This window comes from Takifugu rubripes, chromosome 5 (assembly GCF_901000725.2).
Source record: "Takifugu rubripes chromosome 5, fTakRub1.2, whole genome shotgun sequence".
Classification (NCBI taxonomy): domain Eukaryota; kingdom Metazoa; phylum Chordata; class Actinopteri; order Tetraodontiformes; family Tetraodontidae; genus Takifugu; species Takifugu rubripes.
In genome coordinates, this window is record NC_042289.1 from 386,184 (window position 1) to 406,035 (window position 19,852).

The 19,852-nt window shown below is 42.7% G+C and overlaps 1 protein-coding gene across 2 annotated transcripts; it reads left to right on the top strand.

Annotated features, from left to right (window-relative positions):
- Positions 1 to 1,290: 1,290 nt before the first annotated feature.
- Positions 1,291 to 14,352, top strand: grb2b (growth factor receptor-bound protein 2b). Of its 2 annotated transcripts, none has more exons than XM_011603640.2 (6): positions 1,291 to 1,527; positions 2,962 to 3,207; positions 7,729 to 7,826; positions 8,268 to 8,390; positions 9,364 to 9,532; positions 11,695 to 14,352. In XM_011603640.2, exons 2-6 carry the CDS (start codon positions 3,130 to 3,132, stop codon positions 11,887 to 11,889), a joined length of 663 nt encoding a protein of 220 aa, XP_011601942.1. In that variant the 5' UTR covers positions 1,291 to 1,527; positions 2,962 to 3,129; the 3' UTR covers positions 11,890 to 14,352. The 2 variants fall into 2 exon arrangements, with proteins under 2 accessions (XP_011601942.1, XP_029691851.1); XM_029835991.1 differs by lacking the exon at positions 1,291 to 1,527 and adding an exon at positions 1,558 to 1,726.
- Positions 14,353 to 19,852: the final 5,500 nt, after the last annotated feature.

The following is a 19,852-nucleotide window of genomic DNA, read 5'->3' on the forward strand; positions in this document are numbered from 1 at the left end:
CCGAATCCAGGAGGATGGCCGTCAAGACGGCCTCCTGCACCGAGAGAAGCGTGCCCGGCAGGGTTAAGCGAGTTGGGGGGAGAAGGACGAGGAACCACTCAACACTCCTGCTGGTGTTGACGAGCCTAGTCTTTTGGGCGCACCGGGCAATCGGATAGGAAGTGGCCCGCAAGGCCGCAATATAAGCACACCCTCGTAGACAGCTGGCGCTTCCGCTTATAGTGGGTGAGTCGGGTCTGCCCCAGCTGCATCGGTTCGTCAGTGAGGGCCTCCTGAATTTGAACGAGAACTGGGATTGATGGTTCCATGGGAGCTCTGCTCTGCCTGGACACATTCCCTGAACTCCTCACCGGGCATTCTCTCACCCTCTGCCGGTGTCTCTCCCATAACCGGCTGTCCAATTGAGTCACCAGGCTGATGAGGGCCTCAAAAATCCCCAGAGTCCTCCCACACAGCTAACTCATCCTTGAGATCCTCAGCGAGTGCCCGGATAAACACCCCCCGAAGCACCGCGTTGTTCCAGCCGCTCTTGGCCACGAGGATGTGGTACTGAATGGAATAATCCACAGCCGAGCTGGAGCCCTGATGCAGGGACAGGATCTGGGAGGCCGCCTCGCCGCTCTTGACCAGATGGTCCGATGGTCTCCGGTTCTCCAGAACCGCCGTGGCCCATTGCACCACTCTCCCGGACAATAGATTAACCACAAACGCGATCTTCACCCTGTCGCTGGGGTAGGTGAGGGGCTGGAGGTCGAATACTAAGGAGCAATGGAGCAAAAAACTGGCACACGTGCCCACCTCACCAGAATATCGCTCCAGGATAGGCACATGGGGCTCCGGTGGTGCAGCGGTAATCGGCGGAGGGACTGCCCTTGATGCCTCCGCAGGTGGGGAAGGCGGAGTCTGCTCCGCTCGTCCCTTAGTGAGCAGGGCCGTCACGCTGGCATTGAGGATCTGGAGTGAGGCCCAAATATTCGAGAGGAGCTGGTCGTGCTGTCCCAGCAGCCTCCCCTGAGCCTCCAACACTCAATATAAAGGTAATGTCTTAATGCAGAATAGTTTTGCTGCATCACTATAAATTGTTTTCTACCTTTTGATCATATCTTCTTGTTTCTCTGGTCGCCGATTTTTGCATGTCCTTCAACAGATTACTTTCTGCTCCTTTTTCTTATGATCGTTGTACGTATTCCAATGCGTTTGGCAAAAGTAGACTGGTGGGGGCTCCATCCGCAGCGGGAGGAGGACCAATCAGCAGCGGGAGGAGGACCAACCAGCAGCGTGAGGAGGACCAACCAGCAGCGTGAGGAGGACCAACCAGCAGCGGGAGGAGGACCAGCCTAGCAGCTGGAGGAGGAAGCGGAAATCAACGCAAGTTTATTTGAGGAGCTACGTTCGCTCAGCTTCTGAGGACGGGGGACATTAGACGTACATCGTTTGTTGAATACAAAGAGGAACTAGGGAGTGGAGTTTTACATAATATCGCCTGTTCTTATACGGTGGCAGTATCTAAATAGAATATATCGAGTGGTGAGTAATTTCAATGTTGCTCGTAATGTATAGGTTGTACCTCATTTCCTTGCGCGAGGAAGAGTGCGAAAATTCAGTGAAGGGTGCTAGGCTAATCATCCAACTATGTTAGCAGCTACAGCTAATAGCGCTATTAAAAAGTGTTATCTTCCCGTTCACATATGCCATCGTGAAGCTAGCGCAGAGGCCTCTGGCGTTGGTGAGCCACCCGTGTGCTTGAAAATATGACATGTTTTTAATTGTGTCACCGGGCAGTGTTTGCTGTTGGTTTATTAACATTTTAAGCTATGATAGCCGTACTGCATTAGCGTTATTGTTCTGTGCTCGTAAGCGGTTTATGCTAGAATTTGGCGTCGTTGATCGCTGGGAAGGCTGTTGTCTTTCAGAACAGACGCGATCCGCTCAGGTTCCCTCAGAGGGTTTTGGACAATAATGTGAAATTAATGTAAAATGTCTCAAACGAAGGTATTTTTTAAAAGCTGGATTCTATTATTGAAGACTGCTTCCCTCCTTGGATCCTAGCTTTCCGTTCTTTTTATGGCTTCGTCGTATTTGTGTCGATGGTGCGTTTTGTTTGCGTGATCTACAGATATATTAGCAATCGGTTAACTCGATGTTTTGGTTTTGGGTTGTTGTTTTTGTTTTGTTTTGTTTTTTTACTGCAAATGGATAATGTCGTCCAGGTCAAGAGACTTCTAGAAAGGAGTTGTAAAAGAAGTTGAGGACACAAATTATGCGATTGTATGTTGGAACGACAGCAACCAATTCTCTCTCTCTCTCTCTCTCTCTCTCTCTCTCTCTCTCTCTGTCTATATATATATAGATATATATATATATGTGTGTGTATAAAATAACAATGTCCCGTAAATAACCGCTTTATTGGCCTTCTTCTGTGTAAAGGCGTGCAGTTTCAGTGTGATCCTTACGAGCTCCTACATGTTATACCAGCTAACAGCTTAATGAGATAACATGGGTTTATCTACTCAACTCAACAACTGTGGGCTTTAGCCAGTCTCTTTATCAGGCGATGTTTAAGTGACTTATTCTGTCAATCCAGGTTAATGGCTCTCAAGCAGAGTACAGGAAGGTCTCGGTGTGTCGCGTTTACAGGTTAGGAGGCGCATTAACATGTCTGTTCTGGACATTGCAACAGCACAAGTGAATAAATCATGTGATGTCTAGACAAAATGACTTCTTCAGAATTACAGTGTTGTTGTTAAAGGAATAAGGTTTTAAAATGAGCACGTAAAAGAGTTGCAGAGGGAAGTAGACATTTCGCATGTATATTCAATGTATTCTTTCCAATACAAATTTTAATATTATACTTTACCAAATGTATATTTTTTGTATATTTATTGCTCACATTTTTTTTATAAATGTTTTGTTTTTGTTGTGACAGTGTTTACCTTTGATTGTCACTCTTTCTGTTTGCAGGTACCTCACCCTAACCTTTATGTGAGGCCCAAGCACTAAAGGAACGGGTCATAGATTGGGGGCGAGATTTAGAAAGACATCTAATCACCAAAGCCTGGATTCCTTTTTTAAGATTATTATTTAGCCCTTTAAAAGCCAGCCAAGCAGTTGCTAGTGCAAAGCAGGAACATGGAGGCCGTTGCCAAGTACGATTTTAAAGCTACTGCTGATGATGAGCTAAGTTTCAAACGTGGAGATATCCTTAAGGTAACTGACAATTTTATTGTTTTTAAGATACAGCTATTGTGTTGACCATATGAAGTTGATGTAAGAGCCATTTATGGTGCGGCAATGTGCATTAGGAGAACCTCATGTACAGTATACACATTTTTACTGAAAAAGAGCAAAAATTTCATTTGTATTTGGTGTTTACATGTATATTTGATTTGTGTTTTACACTATTGTATAAGGTGACAAATTGTCACTTGCTATTTTAGTGACGCTGAATGAGCCAGAACTGGCAAAAAGTCAGATTCAAATTACAGCTTTATCATGCCACAGTGTGCTAGTTAACGTCACCTACATTTAGGCATTCAAATGAGTGGTTTGCATGGTAACTTTACTGCAAGAATATTCTGTATTTGATTCAGGTTTGAGCCTATGTATGTATACTTTGCATGTTTTTATTCGGGTTTTCTATGAGTACTGTGATTCACAACCACAGCCCAGAAACATGCACACTTGGTAAGTTTCACCCTGTGTTTGTGAGAGTGATCCTTAAGTTGTTCCTTATGGGCTCTTTCCTGAGGCCTAAAGTCTCCTAAAGTGCTTTAAAAGGTTTTTCATGAAGTACGTTGGTAGCTTAGTCATATTTACTCATTTTCTCTGACGATTATCGCCATATTGAGTGAAATGTGGAAAGGAGAGTGCAATCTTTATCTGCGATCAGAGTGACGGCAGTAAGCAACGCATTTGAGAAATCCTCAGAATAGAGTAACTGTCAGTTTCCAGATACCAGTTCTATGGTAGATAGCTGACTGCTTGATTACGTAACATTAGGGTGACCGTTCTTAACCTGATGGTCAGTGGGTTGGCTGTGGTGAACAGGCACTTTGCTTTTCTGCAGTAGTTGATGAAAAGAAATGATGTGATATATGGAAAATTATGAAAGGATTTTTACTTTCAGGGCACATATGACGTGGACAGCTTCGTTAAGTACAGACAGGTTAGCTCAGTTGTTTTTAAATTGTAGATCTAGCCATTTAACCGTTACATTTAATCCAATCAAATATTTCCCTATTTCGGTGCTTAGCACAACAATGTCTAAGTGGTTACCACACTGTTACTTTCTTGCACTGAAGTAGATTATGGGAAACGTCTGATGTTTTCAATCGCATTTTGAATGTTTTCTTCTTTCAGCCCATTGAGGTAGTCATCCCCTCTGGTGAGGCGGGCGCGTGTGCCTAGTCGGACAGAATCAGCACCTGTTGTGAATCTGCCTGGAAATGTATCTGCTCACTTCATGTCGCAGTTGTTCTCCTTTCAGACTCATTTGCACACGCACAACAGATTAGATTTAGAATGGGTGGTGTGGTAATGGGTGCTGTTACCCCACATCAAGAGGGTTATGGGTTAAAATCTCCAGGGACTTCTCTGTGTGGCGTTCACCAGGTCTTCCTCTGTCTGCAAATGGTCGGTTGTCTTTGTATTATGGACCTGCAAAGAGCTGGCTACCAGAGTATATCCTCGCCTAAAGGCAGCTGGGATGTGAGAAAGGGTCTCTCTCATTGAGATAGCACCCAGATGAACACTTTATATGTATGTAATATCTGTGGAGTTGAGACATGACTTTTGTGATACAAATGTAAGGTTTTTTTCCCAGGGATCTTTAGTCCAAATGTTGAGCAGGATAGAGATGATGTGATTCAAAATTTAATTGTCATGCACATTAATTACAGCAACACTCACTGGAAATGAAATATTAAAGCACCCATCTAAACATATAAGTAACATAAAAGGAAGAACAAACAAAAGATGAGGAAACGGAAGAAACCTAAAATGTTTCTGAAAATGCTCCAGTGTGCTAATGTGACTGCTACAGTTCAACAGTCTTATGGCCTAAAAGTGTCCCTTGTTAGTAATGGTCCCTGGAGCTGCAGTACTGTAGACAGCATTTCTTTTGATGAGAAGGTTAGTATCGGTAATAATTTAATGTGGTGGATATTGTAGAACGTTTAGCTATTGAGTGGAACTTGTTGATATATTAAAGTGTTTCTCACAAGAGTGCGGTGGTGAATTCCCAGGGGAAGGGAGGAGGGCACAAGCCCAACTGGTGGCAGCAGCTTAACATGCCTCGGGTGGTTAGCTTGTTGGCTAACAATGCTAATGTTTCTGCACATTTTGAGCTTCCAAAAATGTGGAAAAACATGTTCTAGTAGTAGGGGGGTTCCTGAACACCTTCAGAGCATTGCCAGAGTACCTTTGAATAAGGTACCAAACCCGAACCTCCAAAATCCTCACCTGGGCCCTGTCATGAGCTGTCGACCCATCCACAGGAGTACCCTGCCTTCGACCATGTGTGCACCCTTCCCGTGACAACAATAGGCGAAAAGCAGTTTAGAAAATGAAAGTTGAAGTTGGGACGGCAGTAGCCAAGACTGTAGGGGACGGGGCTGAGAAGGGGTTAAGAAAAAGAATGAATGTTAAACCTGTGCTGATGAGAAGCAAAGTAAAGGCACATTAATAGACAAAGCCATTATAATGCGTGTAAGAACAAGGTAAACCTAAAATATACCATACATTTTATTTTATTGTAAATTTAATAATTGTTTTTGTTTGAGACAATCAGTTTAAGGTTTTTTAAAATTTGACTAAAACCATATTGAATAAGGAGCAATAGTCCAAATGTGGGAGCACATTTACAATTTACATATTGTGACAGTACGTGCGTTGAAATAGGAGGAAGTGAGACTGTGGTATGAGAGTTTTTCTTAAAATAAACAGACTTTGGGGGCTGTTCAAGAGATCTATACAGATATCTTTCTGCCTAAATATTTTCCTTTGAACCTTGCTTGTAAGAAATGGTTGTAAGTCGATGCAGTAGTGTATCTAGTCATAGATTTAAGCTATGGCACTCAGCATCTGCACTTGTTCTCATCTTTTTCTTAAATAGATTCACATCCTCTCAGCTGACGGTTAGTGTTGATCAGCAAATCTTTGATCATGTAGCCTTGTCTCAAATTTGACTTTTCTTGTCACCTGTTTTGTCGACTCCTTTGTTGTGCAGTTTAAAAATATTCAAAGTTACAGGAAATTGTGTTTACTATATCTCTTGGTATAAACATGAGCTCGGTTTTATCTCTTCCAGTTTAGTCTCACTTCATCAATGCCCATGTTCCATTTTTAATCTCATCTAAAAAAAATACTTCACCGGTCTTCTTCATGTTAGCATGAGTATGGAACGGGTGTACCGATGTCAAATTAGTTTACATTTTAATTTTTGGATTTAATGGGGCATTTATGAGTAGAATTTTCTGTTCATGTGAGCTTAGTTTGTATAGTGGTGCCATAGGTCAAATGTTGATGTATTTTCTTCATTCAATGTTGTCATAGTTGTCATCTGTCAGAATGAACTGAAGTTGCCTTGTTCGCCCTGGTTCTAAACCCAGACGCACTCAGAATGCTGGTGCGTTTATAAGGCTTTATCTTGTCTATCTGGCTGAGCTATTGAAGTCAGATTAAGTTGCACTCCACAGTAATCCCTGCTCTTACATTCACTACCGTACATCTCCATGTAGCAGCTTTTTCTTTTTGTGTCCTGCCCATTTCGTTTCTGCACACTCATTATCTCAGTATTGATTGGACACTTGTGCATGAATATTTCTGTCATCCTCATCCATAGTGCAGTAACAGTTTTGTGCATTTATGCATTAGTTTTATCATTTGTAAGCAATTCTAGAATCTTTAAAAATGTTTTGTAAGCATTTTTATTATGTCTCAGTAATCTTTTTAGTTCCTCATTCCAAAAAAAATCTTTTTTTTAAAGTATCTCAGTATTGTATTAACACAGTTATGCAATTTATTGTAATACAGTGATGTTTTCTGGGTTGAGGGTAAGTGATACATGTGTTTGGTGTCATGTGATGTTAAATGCTGAATGGTTTCTCAATGGTTCAGTCGGGAAGAATCCAGTGGCAGCTGTTGACAAGATGCATCTGCTGACAAGATACAACTGTTCCTACAACTATTGAGGCTCAGTTCGATTAAAAAGAAGAGAGAGAATTCAAAAGAGAATTCATATCAGTCACCACACATACATACACGTGGCTCGGTGTTGACTGGAAACAAAGAGACGGGGCTCAGACAGTTGCAGTAGTCTTCTCTGGGAATTTAGGATCCTGTCAGACAGGCATTTTATTCCTTCATGCTTCTTCCTCATGGGTTGCAAGCATCTATAGCCAATCTATCATGATCCAAATTGTCATTGTCAACAGAATAATTTATCATAAAAGAATAAATAAACCAAAACTTTGTGCTGATGCAGAGTGCAGGTTGTGTTTGAGAGTTTCTGGCAGTTATGACTGCCTTTTATCAATCTGTAGAACTCATTTTGAGACTCTGGCTAAACTACTTCTGCATTTGTTTTTATGTTTTGTAAAATGGTCACTGAAAAGTTTATAGCTGTTAAATTTCCTTTAGTTACAGGTTTTTGTTCAAAGCTAAATTTAGCAGATTGACAGTGGTTTTTGAAATGATTATGTCACTAACTTGATGCTTTTCCCCCTTAAGGTATTAAATGAAGAGTATGATCAAAACTGGTACAAAGCAGAGTTAAGAGGAAAAGATGGCTTTATCCCCAAGAACTACATTGAAATGAAAGCCCATCCGTAAGTATTAACCAAACTGCAACAAAACCCACACAGTATAGCTATCGTGTTGAACTGGTCTGGATTTTCAGTTAAGATTCTTCTTGAAAAACATTTGGAATATCGATGTGGATATAAATTGCTTGAATACCTACCCAGAAAACATTTGGTCATATGGGCATGACCTTTTCTTATATCAAGGAAACGGGAAACCATTCACTGACTTAATATTGTGTATTTCGCAATCTTTTCAGTATTTCGCAATTAACAGTAAAGCAGTTTCTGATCCATGGAAGTCTAAACTTTATTCAGAGAACTAATTTTTGCAACTGTTACTACACTATGTTAAATCAATTTTAATTTCTATTTAATGTCTGCAGAAATGGCACAAAACTAGAAAGGTTGTATGGACTACAAGTGTGTCAGCCTAGTAAATGTTCCCTTGTTTTCTGCCTGCTGCAGGTGGTTCTATGGAAAGATTCCTCGTGCCAAAGCTGAAGAGATACTCAACAAACAGAGGAGGGACGGAGCATTCCTCATCAGAGAGAGCGAGAGTGCGCCAGGTGACTTCTCGCTCTCTGTGAAGTAAGTAGTTTTACAATCTACCACCAATGAAGAATAAAGTGTGATTCACATTTACATTGGTTTGAGTAACTGTAATTACAGTATACACACAGTATACACACGTGTGTTTGATATGGTTCACGTCTTCATCAGTACAGCTTCAGCCAATGTCTGCCAGGTGTAGGTGGTTGATTTCATACTCAAGTGGATTAAGACAGATTTGTCTCCCATGAAAATCAATTCTATTACAGTGATCCCTCATTTATCGCGGGAGTTGCGTTCCAAAAATAACACGCGAAAAGTGAAATCCGTGAAGTAGTCAGCTTTATTTTTTTTATTATTTTACAATGCAATACTGTACTATAGAATGAACCCAAAAATCAAAACCTGTTTTAAAGCCCAAAATTTGTTTAAAACAATAATTTTAATCTAGTAATACAAGGTTGGAAACATTGTCACTCGCGTATTTCCCAGTCCCAGCTGTGCCTCTGCGCCCTGACTCCGCTCCGCTGGAGCGTCTGTTTCTACTGAAGGCGCAGGAGTCTTTCTCCGAGAGAAGAACATTGTTATGGGTAGTTGTTGGCGCTCTTTCTTTTTCTGAGCAAGAAGATTTTTATAAACGGATATGCCACCTTTAATTATATTTGAGAACTGCAATGAACGACTCGCAAAAAAAATCCGTGAAGCAGCGAAGCCGTGAAAGATGAAACGCGATATAGCGAGGGATCACTGTACTTACATTTGACATTCCCAGATTTACATTGAGATTGTTACACAGATTTGAAATTCAGCTTGAATGTCCTGATTTAGGTGCCTGGTGTTGAAGTTAAATGAATTTAATATGCTAATAATCAACAGAATGGATCAATCCCATTGGTAGTCCCCAATCCCAAGATCCTCATTCCCATTTTCACCACTCCAATATCTAGCTCTCTGGCTGAGGTCTGACTGACCAAGTATGTTCCTCATGGGTTTCTGTCCTAACGTTATACAGGTATGGAAATGATGTCCAGCACTTCAAAGTTCTTCGTGACGGTGCTGGAAAGTATTTTCTTTGGGTGGTGAAGTTCAACTCCCTCAACGAGCTTGTAGAGTACCACCGCACCACCTCAGTCTCCCGCAATCAGCAGATCTTTCTGCGAGAAATTGAGCAAGTCACTCAGGTAACATTATGCATTTGTACATAGTGACAGAACTACAATATTGTTACATCTTGCTTGATTAAAAATAAGTTTTCCTCTATATATCCTTCTGGCATTTTCAACAGGGTTTAAACCAGTCAAATAGATTTCTACATAACCAAAACTGTTTGGGCCAATTCTTGCCCATGATATAATATGTCACTTCCTTTTCATTGCTTCCAAAATAGAAAATGTAGCATTCTTAGCAACAGACAAAGCAAGTTTGGCTTTTGTCACATCCCATCAAAAGACCTTTGAAGCATTTAGTGTGATGATATGATTTATGGGATAAAGAAAAAGGTTCCCAGAGACGGCAACATGCTTCAAACAAAATTATGTAGAATATATATATTAATAAGGATATGTAAGTTGTAATGATGTTTTTAAAAATACAATTTAATGAAGACATCTGGAACCTTTGTGTGATGTAACTAAATCACAGCATCAAATCTAAAAACAGTATTTTTTTTTTTACTCTAAGCAAATGTAACGAACTAATATAACCCTAATTTTGATAAAAACCTTTTACTACCGAATAAATGTTGGATTAATGATCCAAATTAAGATTCATGGTGGTACCTGATTTAATTGTGGGAATGGGTAGGGAAAGTGCCGAGCTTGTAACTTTCCACAGCTGAAATTTCTGGCAAAATGTAAATTAAGATCTCTTATTGTGGAGACCCAGAGGAATAGACTCCCTTAAATACAGGTAAACGTTGGTGTAATTAATATGAACCTGTTGTTGATATGTTCTACTTACTGAGACAGACATTTAAAGCCAAGGTGGAACAGGATTTTTCTCCAAAACAACTTAATCTGCTTTTCAAGAGCTTATCATCCAGCACTGGTGAAGGGTTTCATTAAACTTTATGGTCCAGACTCATTGCCCAGGATTTATTTAAAACTAGGATGAAGGTTTCCAGAGTGTGAAGACCTCCAAGTAACTCCGTAACTTCTGTTTTCAAGCGTCATTGGTTCAGAGTCTTCAGGACTACAAAGTCCCAACCCTGGAGCCTGGGGACAGCTTCATAGACTCATTATATTAATGTTAGAACCTTATCTTGAGAGTCTGTGTCATCTGTTGAACACATTGACACACACCCGTTGTTGTGGAGCTGTCCAGTGCTGAACTCACAGGCCTGGTGTGTTTCAGCATACACTGAGAATGTTATTAGTCTCATTCACCCATTCACCGACAATTAAATCATCCTGAAATACTCTCTATTGGTCATTCTGATCAAACCCACGAGGGTCATAGACAGGCTGTGCTTACCAGTTAAAATCAGAACTTAAATTAAGACACGATGCAATTGTATCTTTGCTTGAATGTCTTGAACATTGAGGTTTAAGTGCCTTCACAATAAATGCGTGATGGAGATTTTTCACAAATGTCGTCAAGACCATTGTTGTATGCAATAGAACATAAAAGAAAGATGATTTAGATCTCTTCTTTAGAAAATTATAAAAATATACACTTTGCAACCTATTGTCTGTTGGAAAAGTGCGTGTCTGTCAGGGTTAAAGAGGTATTGCTTTTTTTCTCTGTTGCCCTCTTTTCTTTTAGGTACATGTTTTATGGACGCTTTAAATGATCTATTCAAAAAATTGCAAGTAAGCTAAACATGCGCAGTGCTTTGTGTGACAGTTGGCGACAATAGATTGTCCTCCATGATGATGAAGTCATGACATAGGGGAAAAATCAGCAGGCAAATTCCCGTTAAAAAGTAGAATATTTTGAACTTTATTAGGGGATATGGGGAATTTTGCTTCCATTGCATATTCGCCGCAGGATTTGCACTGCCCAGCTTGAATTGGCATCCTCACTCTTGTATGTATTGACTATGTAAACTGGATGTGCTAATTGTATCACTCACATAGTGTGAATACAGCTTTAGATCTTCTAAATTAAAAGACTAATGCTCTCTGTCTTGCATGTTGCAGTTAGCTGTGAATGGAGTTTCATAAAAGAAGGTTTTTGCCAAAAACTGACAAAGTTTTTAAATTGTAGAGTTTTGTAGGTCGTTTGTTGAAACAAATGAAAGTATAGAGTAATTCAGGAAGAGGGATTGGTCGTATTCACCATTTATGTTTGCACCTTTATTTCATCACACCTTCAGTGAGCCTGTTTTGTTTTCCTCCTTCAGATGCCTCAGCACCCAACATATGTGCAGGCTCTCTTTGACTTTGACCCTCAGGAGGAAGGTGAGCTCGGTTTTCGTCGCGGTGAATTCATCCAGGTCCTGGACAACTCTGACCCCAACTGGTGGAAAGGAGGCTGCAATGGCCAAACAGGCATGTTCCCGCGCAACTACGTCAAGCCCATCAGTCGGAACATGTAAATGGTCAAGACCATATACACGGCAACCAGGCAACCCCACCACCACAACAGCAACCATCACCATTTTCATCATTATTGTTCTTGATATCATCAGCTCACCCTCCCCCAGTTCTCCCCTCGCCATCCAAACTCTCTCTCCTCTAGAATCCCATCCACCCCCTCCGGTGTTCTTGGTCAAACCACACAATAAAAGGAGCAGACAGAAAGAAATGCAGGAAAAAAACAGATTGTGAGAGTTGGAGGAACAAAGGAGAAGTAGTGCAGCATTACTGTGTGGCTGGACGCTGAGTATAATGTACTTCTGGATGTATTTAGGTGGTTTATTTCCTTGGTGAATACTTTGACCAGGATTTAACCATCTGTGAAACAGAAATTAGGGCTCCAAACTTCAAGATTACCAAATGATTGTTCCTCTCCCAAGTACTTATGTTCTCCTTCACTTCTTAACATTCTGCCTTTTCTTTTTTGCAGCATGCCTTTTTAATTACCCAAATGCAGATGAATCCTGTTTTAAAAAAAATGTTGAAAAAAGTTTTTAAAAAAAAGTTTTTAAAATGTACAAACGTGAAGAGGAAAAAAAAATGCAATCTGCGTCTGAAGTTTCCATGTTTAAGATTGGCACATTTGCATTGTATATCAGCCATCGGCTGTATAAATAAATCAACTATAGAAGAGAATCCATTTTTTAAGAATATATATTATATATTTCTATGTGTTATGTCTGTTTTACCTTTATCACAAATTGTATTTTTTTTTTCCAATTTGTAAATTATGTTCAATCTGTTAGTCTGGATGAGACCTAGTAGCTAGAATGTGTTAGATTGTCAGTCAGGTTTTTTTTTTTTTCCAGATGCACTGTTTATCCAGGGTCATAAATTCCATTGAATAATGTCTCTTTACTGTGAGGCAAGAAAAGTAAAATGAATTCTCTTAAAGAGACCCTTTGCAGCAAGTCGAGCCATAAATTCAGTCAAGATTACCTGTACTCAACTTTTTCAAGTCCCAGTATACAAAGGTCAACCACCTTTTCATAAACAATGTATTTATTGCAGCCGCTGTGCTTGGGCAGTGAATGTAGCTGACTTGAGTCCATAGACATTAACATGAGGGAAGCAGGATCGGAGAACTGAACTACTCAATCATGCAAGGGATCTTTATTAAAGCTATGCTGAAACATTTCTAGATAGATTGATGTATGTGGACAGGGTACAGGCATTAAGAATGCATGAGCCGCCGCCATATGCATGCATCTGCAGGCGTGCTTCTTCTTGATTTATCTCCATGTACCAGAGAAACTGAGTCCAGACAGTCCCATTATGTAACCAGCAGTGCAGATTTGCAGCTGTACCACTTCAAAGACTAACGGTTGACAAAACTGAGAAATTGTCCTTTGTGCTAAAAGTTGAGAGATCCATATTGATGTCTTTTTTTTTTTCTTTTTTTGATGTATTTTTAGTCCAATGTGTCATATGGTAGAGCACTTTTGCCGTACATTTAGATCTCCAGGCCCCTGTGTTTTGTTTACAGCGTTTGTTGGACTGTTTTCGTCGTTCTCTCTGGATAGTGCCTTTCTCTCTGGTGTTTCAGTGTCTCCGACCTGCTACTTTGAGTCTGCCCACCCCACCCCTACTACTTTATGGGGTCTGCCAATCCTTGAGTGAGAAAGAGTGTACATAATCCAGACTGTCCCATCTATCCTTGCTCCTCTCCTACATCAAACTGCTTCACCTTGATTGTCTCCAACATGAAACTCTTATTTAAATGTTTCTTGCCTTGTCTTATCTAATGATACTGTTTTGTTTTTGCGCTTTTTATTTGCATTTGTTTTTTTGTTTGTTTTTTTTAATTAATAAAATGCAATTATAAAAAGAGATTTTTCTTTCTGTGTGAGACGGATCATTATATTGTCATTGTAACACACAAATACGTGACATGTTTACATGTCTCACTGACCACTTTCAACAAGGTATGGGTTGCATTCCTCAGATTTTGGTCCGTATTGAGATGATGGCATCATGCAGTTGCTGCAGAATTGTCAGCTGCACGTGAGCAGATTTCCATCTTGGATGTGCAGCTCAAAATTCTGCAGCAATTGCATGATGCCATCATGTCAGTATGGGTCAAAGTCTGCATTGAATTGAGATCTGGTGACTGGAGGCCATTGAAGTACAGTGAGCTCATTGTCATGTTCCAGAAACCAATTTGAGATGGTATGAGCTTTGTGACATGTGTATGATCCACCACAGTGCTCATAAAAGTATGGACATGGTCAGCAACAATACGTGGTTAGGCTACGACATTTGAACAATGCTCATTGGGATGATGGTGTGCCAAGAAAATAGCAGCAGCAGTAGCATGAACTGTTGATACAAGGCAAGATGGATCAATGCTGTCAAACTGTTTATTCCACATTCTGATGCTGCCATCTAAATGTTGCAGCTCAAATAAAAACTTTTCAGACCAAGGAATATTTTTCCAATCGTCTATTGTGCAATTTTGGTGTGAATTGTAGCATCATTTCCCTGTTTGCTGACAGAAGTGGCAACTGGTGTGGTCTTTTGATCCACAGAACTGCTGCTCACTGGCTATGTTGTTTGTTGGATCCGTTTCTGTGAACTATAGCGATGGTTGGGTGACAATCCCACTAGATCAGCAGTTTCTGCAATAGACAGACCAGCCCATCTGGCACTAACAATCATGGATGTTCAATGTCACTTAAATCCCCTTTCTTCCCCGTTAAGGTGCTCGATTTGAACTTCTGCTAGTTGTCTTGACAATGTCTACATGCCTAAATGCATTGACTTTCTGCCGTGTGATTGGCTGATCAGCTATTCATGTTAAAAAGCAAATGAACAGTTGTAATAAAGTGGCTGGTGCCTATTTTATTCAGAGACAACTTTAAAGAAACAAAAACAATGAATAGAATACCAGAAGAGACGATGACCAATGAAATTATCCCAGAAGCCTGTTTTTTTTAGTGTTTGATGCAAACTGGGCATTTAACAATGTAGGCGTTTGTACATTGAAGTTGATAATTATTCTGACCCAGATCAAGGTCTTTTTGAAGACGACTTTAGTGAATCAAAACCATCATTCTGGAACAAAACATTAAATATTTACATGGGCATAGTAAATTGTGGTGTAAGCTGAAGGAAGACTGAGAAAACTACATTGGAAAATTGTTGAGATAATAAAGCATAAAATATAGATATAACCACAAGCCACAATCTTTGTAATGTTGCAGGTACAGCCCAAAGATTAATTTGCTGAACACTCATATTAACATTTCAGAAAGTGAAAGTTACGGACAACTTGATAGACAACAGATTTTGTAGATGCCAAGAAAATCAGATGACAATAAAATTCACGTAATGACGAAGTGGCAAAGCCGAAAATTGATATTAAAACATCTTAGATGTCTTTTTTATTAGTAATAATATAAATTATTAAAACTGTTTTAAAATCAGATCAACTGTTCTTTTTTGGAGTTTTTTTTCTCCAAATTCATTAAGTTTCTGCAACAGAGTTGCTTAATTTTAAAGAGAATGAGGTGTTTTGTAATTCTGTTTTAGGTTTTAATGATCAGTAGACCAGAAGCAAGATTTTATGGTTGGGCTGATTTTTCCCGTGGGCTCACCACCTGCAGGAGGGGCCAAGGGGGTCGGGTGCATTGTGTTTTGGGTAGCAGCCGGAGGCAGGGACCTTGGCGGTCTGATTCCCGGCTGCACAAACTGGCTCTAGGGACATGGAATGTCACCTCTCTGGTGGGAAAGGAGCCTGAGTTGGTGCGCGAGGTTGAGAAGTTCCGACTAGATATAGTTGGCCTCACCTCGACGCACGGCAAGGGCTCTGGAACCAGTCTTCTTGAGAGGGGTTGGACTCTCTACCACTCTGGAGTTGCCGATGGTGAGAGGCGACGAGCAGGGGTGGCAATTCTGGTTGCTCCCCGGCTCAGTGCCTGTGTATTGGAGTTTACCCCGGTGGATGAGAGGGTAGCCTCCCTTCGCCTTCGGGTGGGGGGACGGATCCTGACTGTTGTTTGTGCCTATGGTCCAAACAGCAGTTCAGCGTATCCACCCTTTTTGGAGTCCTTAGAGGGAGTGCTGGAGAGTGCCCCTTCTGGGGGCTCCCTCGTCCTCCTGGGTGACTTCAATGCTCACGTTGGCAATGACAGTGTGACCTGGAGAGGTGTGATTGGGAAGAACGGCCCCCCTGATCTGAACCCGAGTGGTGTTTTGTTATTGGACTTCTGTGCTCGTCTCAGATTGTCCATAACGAACACCTTGTTCAGACATAAAGGCGTCCACATGTGCACTTGGCACCAGGACGCCTTAGGCCGCAGATCGATGATCGACTTTGTGGTTGTGTCATCGGATTTGCGGCCGCATGTTCTGGACACTCGGGTGAAGAGAGGGGCGGAGCTGTCAACTGATCACCACCTGGTGGTGAGTTGGCTCCGATGGTGGGGAAGGATGCCGGACAGACCTGGCAGGCCCAAACGTGTTGTGAGGGTCTGCTGGGAACGCCTGGCAGAGTCCCCTGTCAGAAGGAGCTTCAACTCACGCCTCCGGGAGAGCTTTGACCATGTCCCGGGGGAGGCGGGGGACATTGAGTCCGAGTGGACCATGTTCCGTGCCTCCATTGTCGAGGCAGCTGACCGGTGCTGTGGCCGCAAGGTGGTTGGTGCCTGTCGTGGCGGCAATGCCCGAACCCGCTGGTGGACACCAGCGGTGAGGGATGCCGTCAAGCTGAAGAAGGAGTCGTATCGGGCCTTACTGGCCTGTGGGACTCCTGAGGCAGCAGATGGGTACCGGCGTGCCAAGCGGAGTGCAGCTACGGCGGTTGCCGAGGCAAAGACTCGGGCATGGGAAGAGTTCGGTGAGGCCATGGAGAACGACTTTCGGACGGCCTCGAAAAGGTTCTGGACCACCATCCGGCGTCTGAGGAGGGGGAAGCAGTGCACTGTCAACACTGTGTATAGTGGTGATGGTGTGCTGCTGACCTCAACTCGGGATGTTGTGGATCGGTGGAAGGAATACTTCGAGGACCTCCTCAATCCCACCAACACGCCTTCCAGTGAGGAAGTAGGGCCCGGGGACCTGGAGATGGGCTCTCGTATCTCCGGGGCTGAAGTTGCCGAGGTAGTTAAAAAACTCCTCGGTGGCAAGGCCCCGGGGGTGGATGAGATCCGCCCAGAGTCCCTTAAGGCTCTGGATGTTGTAGGGCTGTCGTGGTTGACTCGACTCTGCAACATCGCGTGGACATCGGGGGCAGTGCCGCTGGATTGGCAGACCGGGGTGGTAGTCCCTCTTTTTAAGAAGGGGGACCGGAGGGTGTGTTCCAACTATAGGGGGATCACACTCCTCAGCCTCCCTGGCAAGGTCTATTCAGGGGTACTGGAGAGGAGGGTCCGCCGGATAGTCGAACCTCGGATTCAGGAGGAGCAATGTGGTTTTCGTCCTGGGCGTGGAACAGTGGACCAGCTCTACACCCTCAGCAGGGTCTTCGAGGGTACATGGGAGTTTGCCCAACCAGTCCACATGTGTTTTGTGGACTTGGAGAAAGCATTCGACCGTGTCCCCCGGGGGGTCCTGTGGGGGGTCCTCCGAGAGTATGGGGTGTCGGGCCCGTTGATACGGGCTGTCCGCTCCCTGTACGATCGGTGCCAGAGTTTGGTCCGAATTGCTGGCAGTAAGTCGAACTCGTTTCCGGTGAGGGTTGGCCTCCGCCAGGGCTGCCCTTTGTCACCGATTCTGTTCATAATTTTTATGGACAGAATTTCTAGGTGCAGTCATGGTGTTGAGGGGATCCGGTTTGGTGACCTCAGGATCGCGTCTCTGCTTTTTGCGGATGATGTGGTCCTGTTGGCTTCATCGGCCCGTGACCTCCAACTATCACTGGATCGGTTCACCGCCGCCTGTGAAGCGGCTGGGATGAGAATCAGCACCTCCAAATCCGAGGCCATGGTTCTCAACCGGAAAAAGGTGGAGTGCCTTCTCCGGGTAAAGGAGGAGATCCTGCCCCAAGTGGAGGAGTTTAAGTACCTCGGGGTCTTGTTCACGAGTGGGGGAAGAATGGAGCGGGAGATCGACAGGCGGATCGGTGCGGCGTCCACAGTAATGCGGGCTCTGCACCGGTCCGTTGTGGTGAAGAGAGAGCTGAGCCGAAAGGCGAAGCTCTCGATTTACCGGTCGATCTTCGTTCCTACCCTCACCTATGGTCATGAGCTTTGGGTCATGACCGAAAGAACAAGATCCCGGGTACAAGCGGCTGAAATGAGCTTCCTCCGTAGGGTGGCTGGGCTCTCCCTTAGAGATAGGGTGAGAAGCTCTGCCATCCGGGAGGAGCTCGGAGTAGAGTCGCTGCTCCTCCGCGTTGAGAGGAGCCAGATGGGGTGGCTTGGGCATCTAGTCAGGATGCCCCCTGGACGCCTCCCTGGTGAGGTGTTCAGGGCATGTCCCTCCGGTAAGAGACCCCCGGGGAGACCCAGGACACGTTGGAGAGACTATGTCTCTCGACTGGCCTGGGAACGCCTGGGGATCCCTCCGGATGAGCTAGAGGAAGTAGCTGGGGAGAGGGAAGTCTGGGATTCTCTCCTTAGGCTGCTGCCCCCGCGACCCGACCCCGGATAAGCGGCAGAGAATGGATGGATGGATGGATGGATGGGCTGATTTTTAAGATACAGCTGCGAAAGCTGCTTAAATATATTCTGGTTGAACTCACATATCAACACCTCCTCTTGGTTTACTCTAATCCCCAATACCGTGCTGTACATATGATTCGTGACTGAGATCTGACCAGCAGGGACCAGTGTGGTATACCTTAGGTTTTATCCACTATAAATGTTATCACACTTCCTTTATTAGACACAATCAAGCTGAAGACTCCAATTAAAGGGTTTTTTCCCCTTATATGATGCCAGATGTGTGGCTGTCTAAACGTGGTATGCAGTAGCCTGAAAAGATTTGTTCCCCCAGGTCATTTTTAAAAATAGAGTGAAAAATTAAAAACAATTGCAAACAGACATAGCAGGAACACAATATAATTTATAATACCAACTGACACGTGGAATACACCACTTTTCTTGATCTCAGGACATGAGACCGTAATATACCGGTAATTAGAAAAGCCACTAAGGAGTTGATATGTGTACCTGGAGTCTCTTATTTTCAAAACTAGTTCATCTCTGCCAACATTCCTTGCTTGTATTCCCCTAAGTAGACAGCGTTACATCATTGTCGCCTTTCTGACCCTCTCATCTGGAATAGATCGACTTTGGACAGATTTTACACTGCTCGGGTGCTTCTATTCATTTTGTTGTCATTTAGTCAGCCTATGGGATGTTTGTATTATCTTAGGGCTGACTGATTGCACTGTTATATAGGTCACATTTAAAAGACTTTGGATCAAAAGTTACATAACCAAATTGTGCCTTATTTTTTGGAGGCATTGTGATTAGTTGTACTTTGTTGACAAAAACTTTTATAGTATGCATAAATTTGATCTAATTTAAAATCAATGCAATGTTTATGTAGGTCACTATGAAAGGAAGACCTTGACATTTTTGACTCTGAAGATTTGGTGGTGATGTTCTGCTAGTAGGGGAATGGTGCCAGAACACCTTCAGAGTACTGCTGAGGTACCCTTGAGCAAGGTACCAAAACCACAAATGCTCATACAGGGCCCTGTGATGAACTGGCCACTCAACTGAACTGGTGTCTTAAAATGTCAAAGGTTTCTCATATCAGGGGAGCTCAGTCTTAAGACGAACTCGAATACCATTGACCTGTATTCCTGTCTAGCCAGCAGATATTTCAGAATGTAACTACAAATACTGGATCAAACAAACTGAGTTGCTGAACTTTAGTATATGTAGCTATATTATGTATACATATTTATCGAACTCGTGCTGCCTAATGTCGAAATCTATTATTAATTTAGACAACGTTTAATTCCCCCTTTAT

Bases quoted from the DNA above. Each gene is read 5' to 3' on its own strand.
- grb2b (XM_011603640.2), top strand. From the start codon at position 3,130: ATGGAGGCCGTTGCCAAGTACGATTTTAAAGCTACTGCTGATGATGAG. The intron at 3,208-7,728 runs GTAACTGACAAT...TTCCCCCTTAAG, and splicing joins AACGTGGAGATATCCTTAAG to GTATTAAATGAAGAGTATGA. The intron at 8,391-9,363 runs GTAAGTAGTTTT...AACGTTATACAG, and splicing joins GACTTCTCGCTCTCTGTGAA to GTATGGAAATGATGTCCAGC.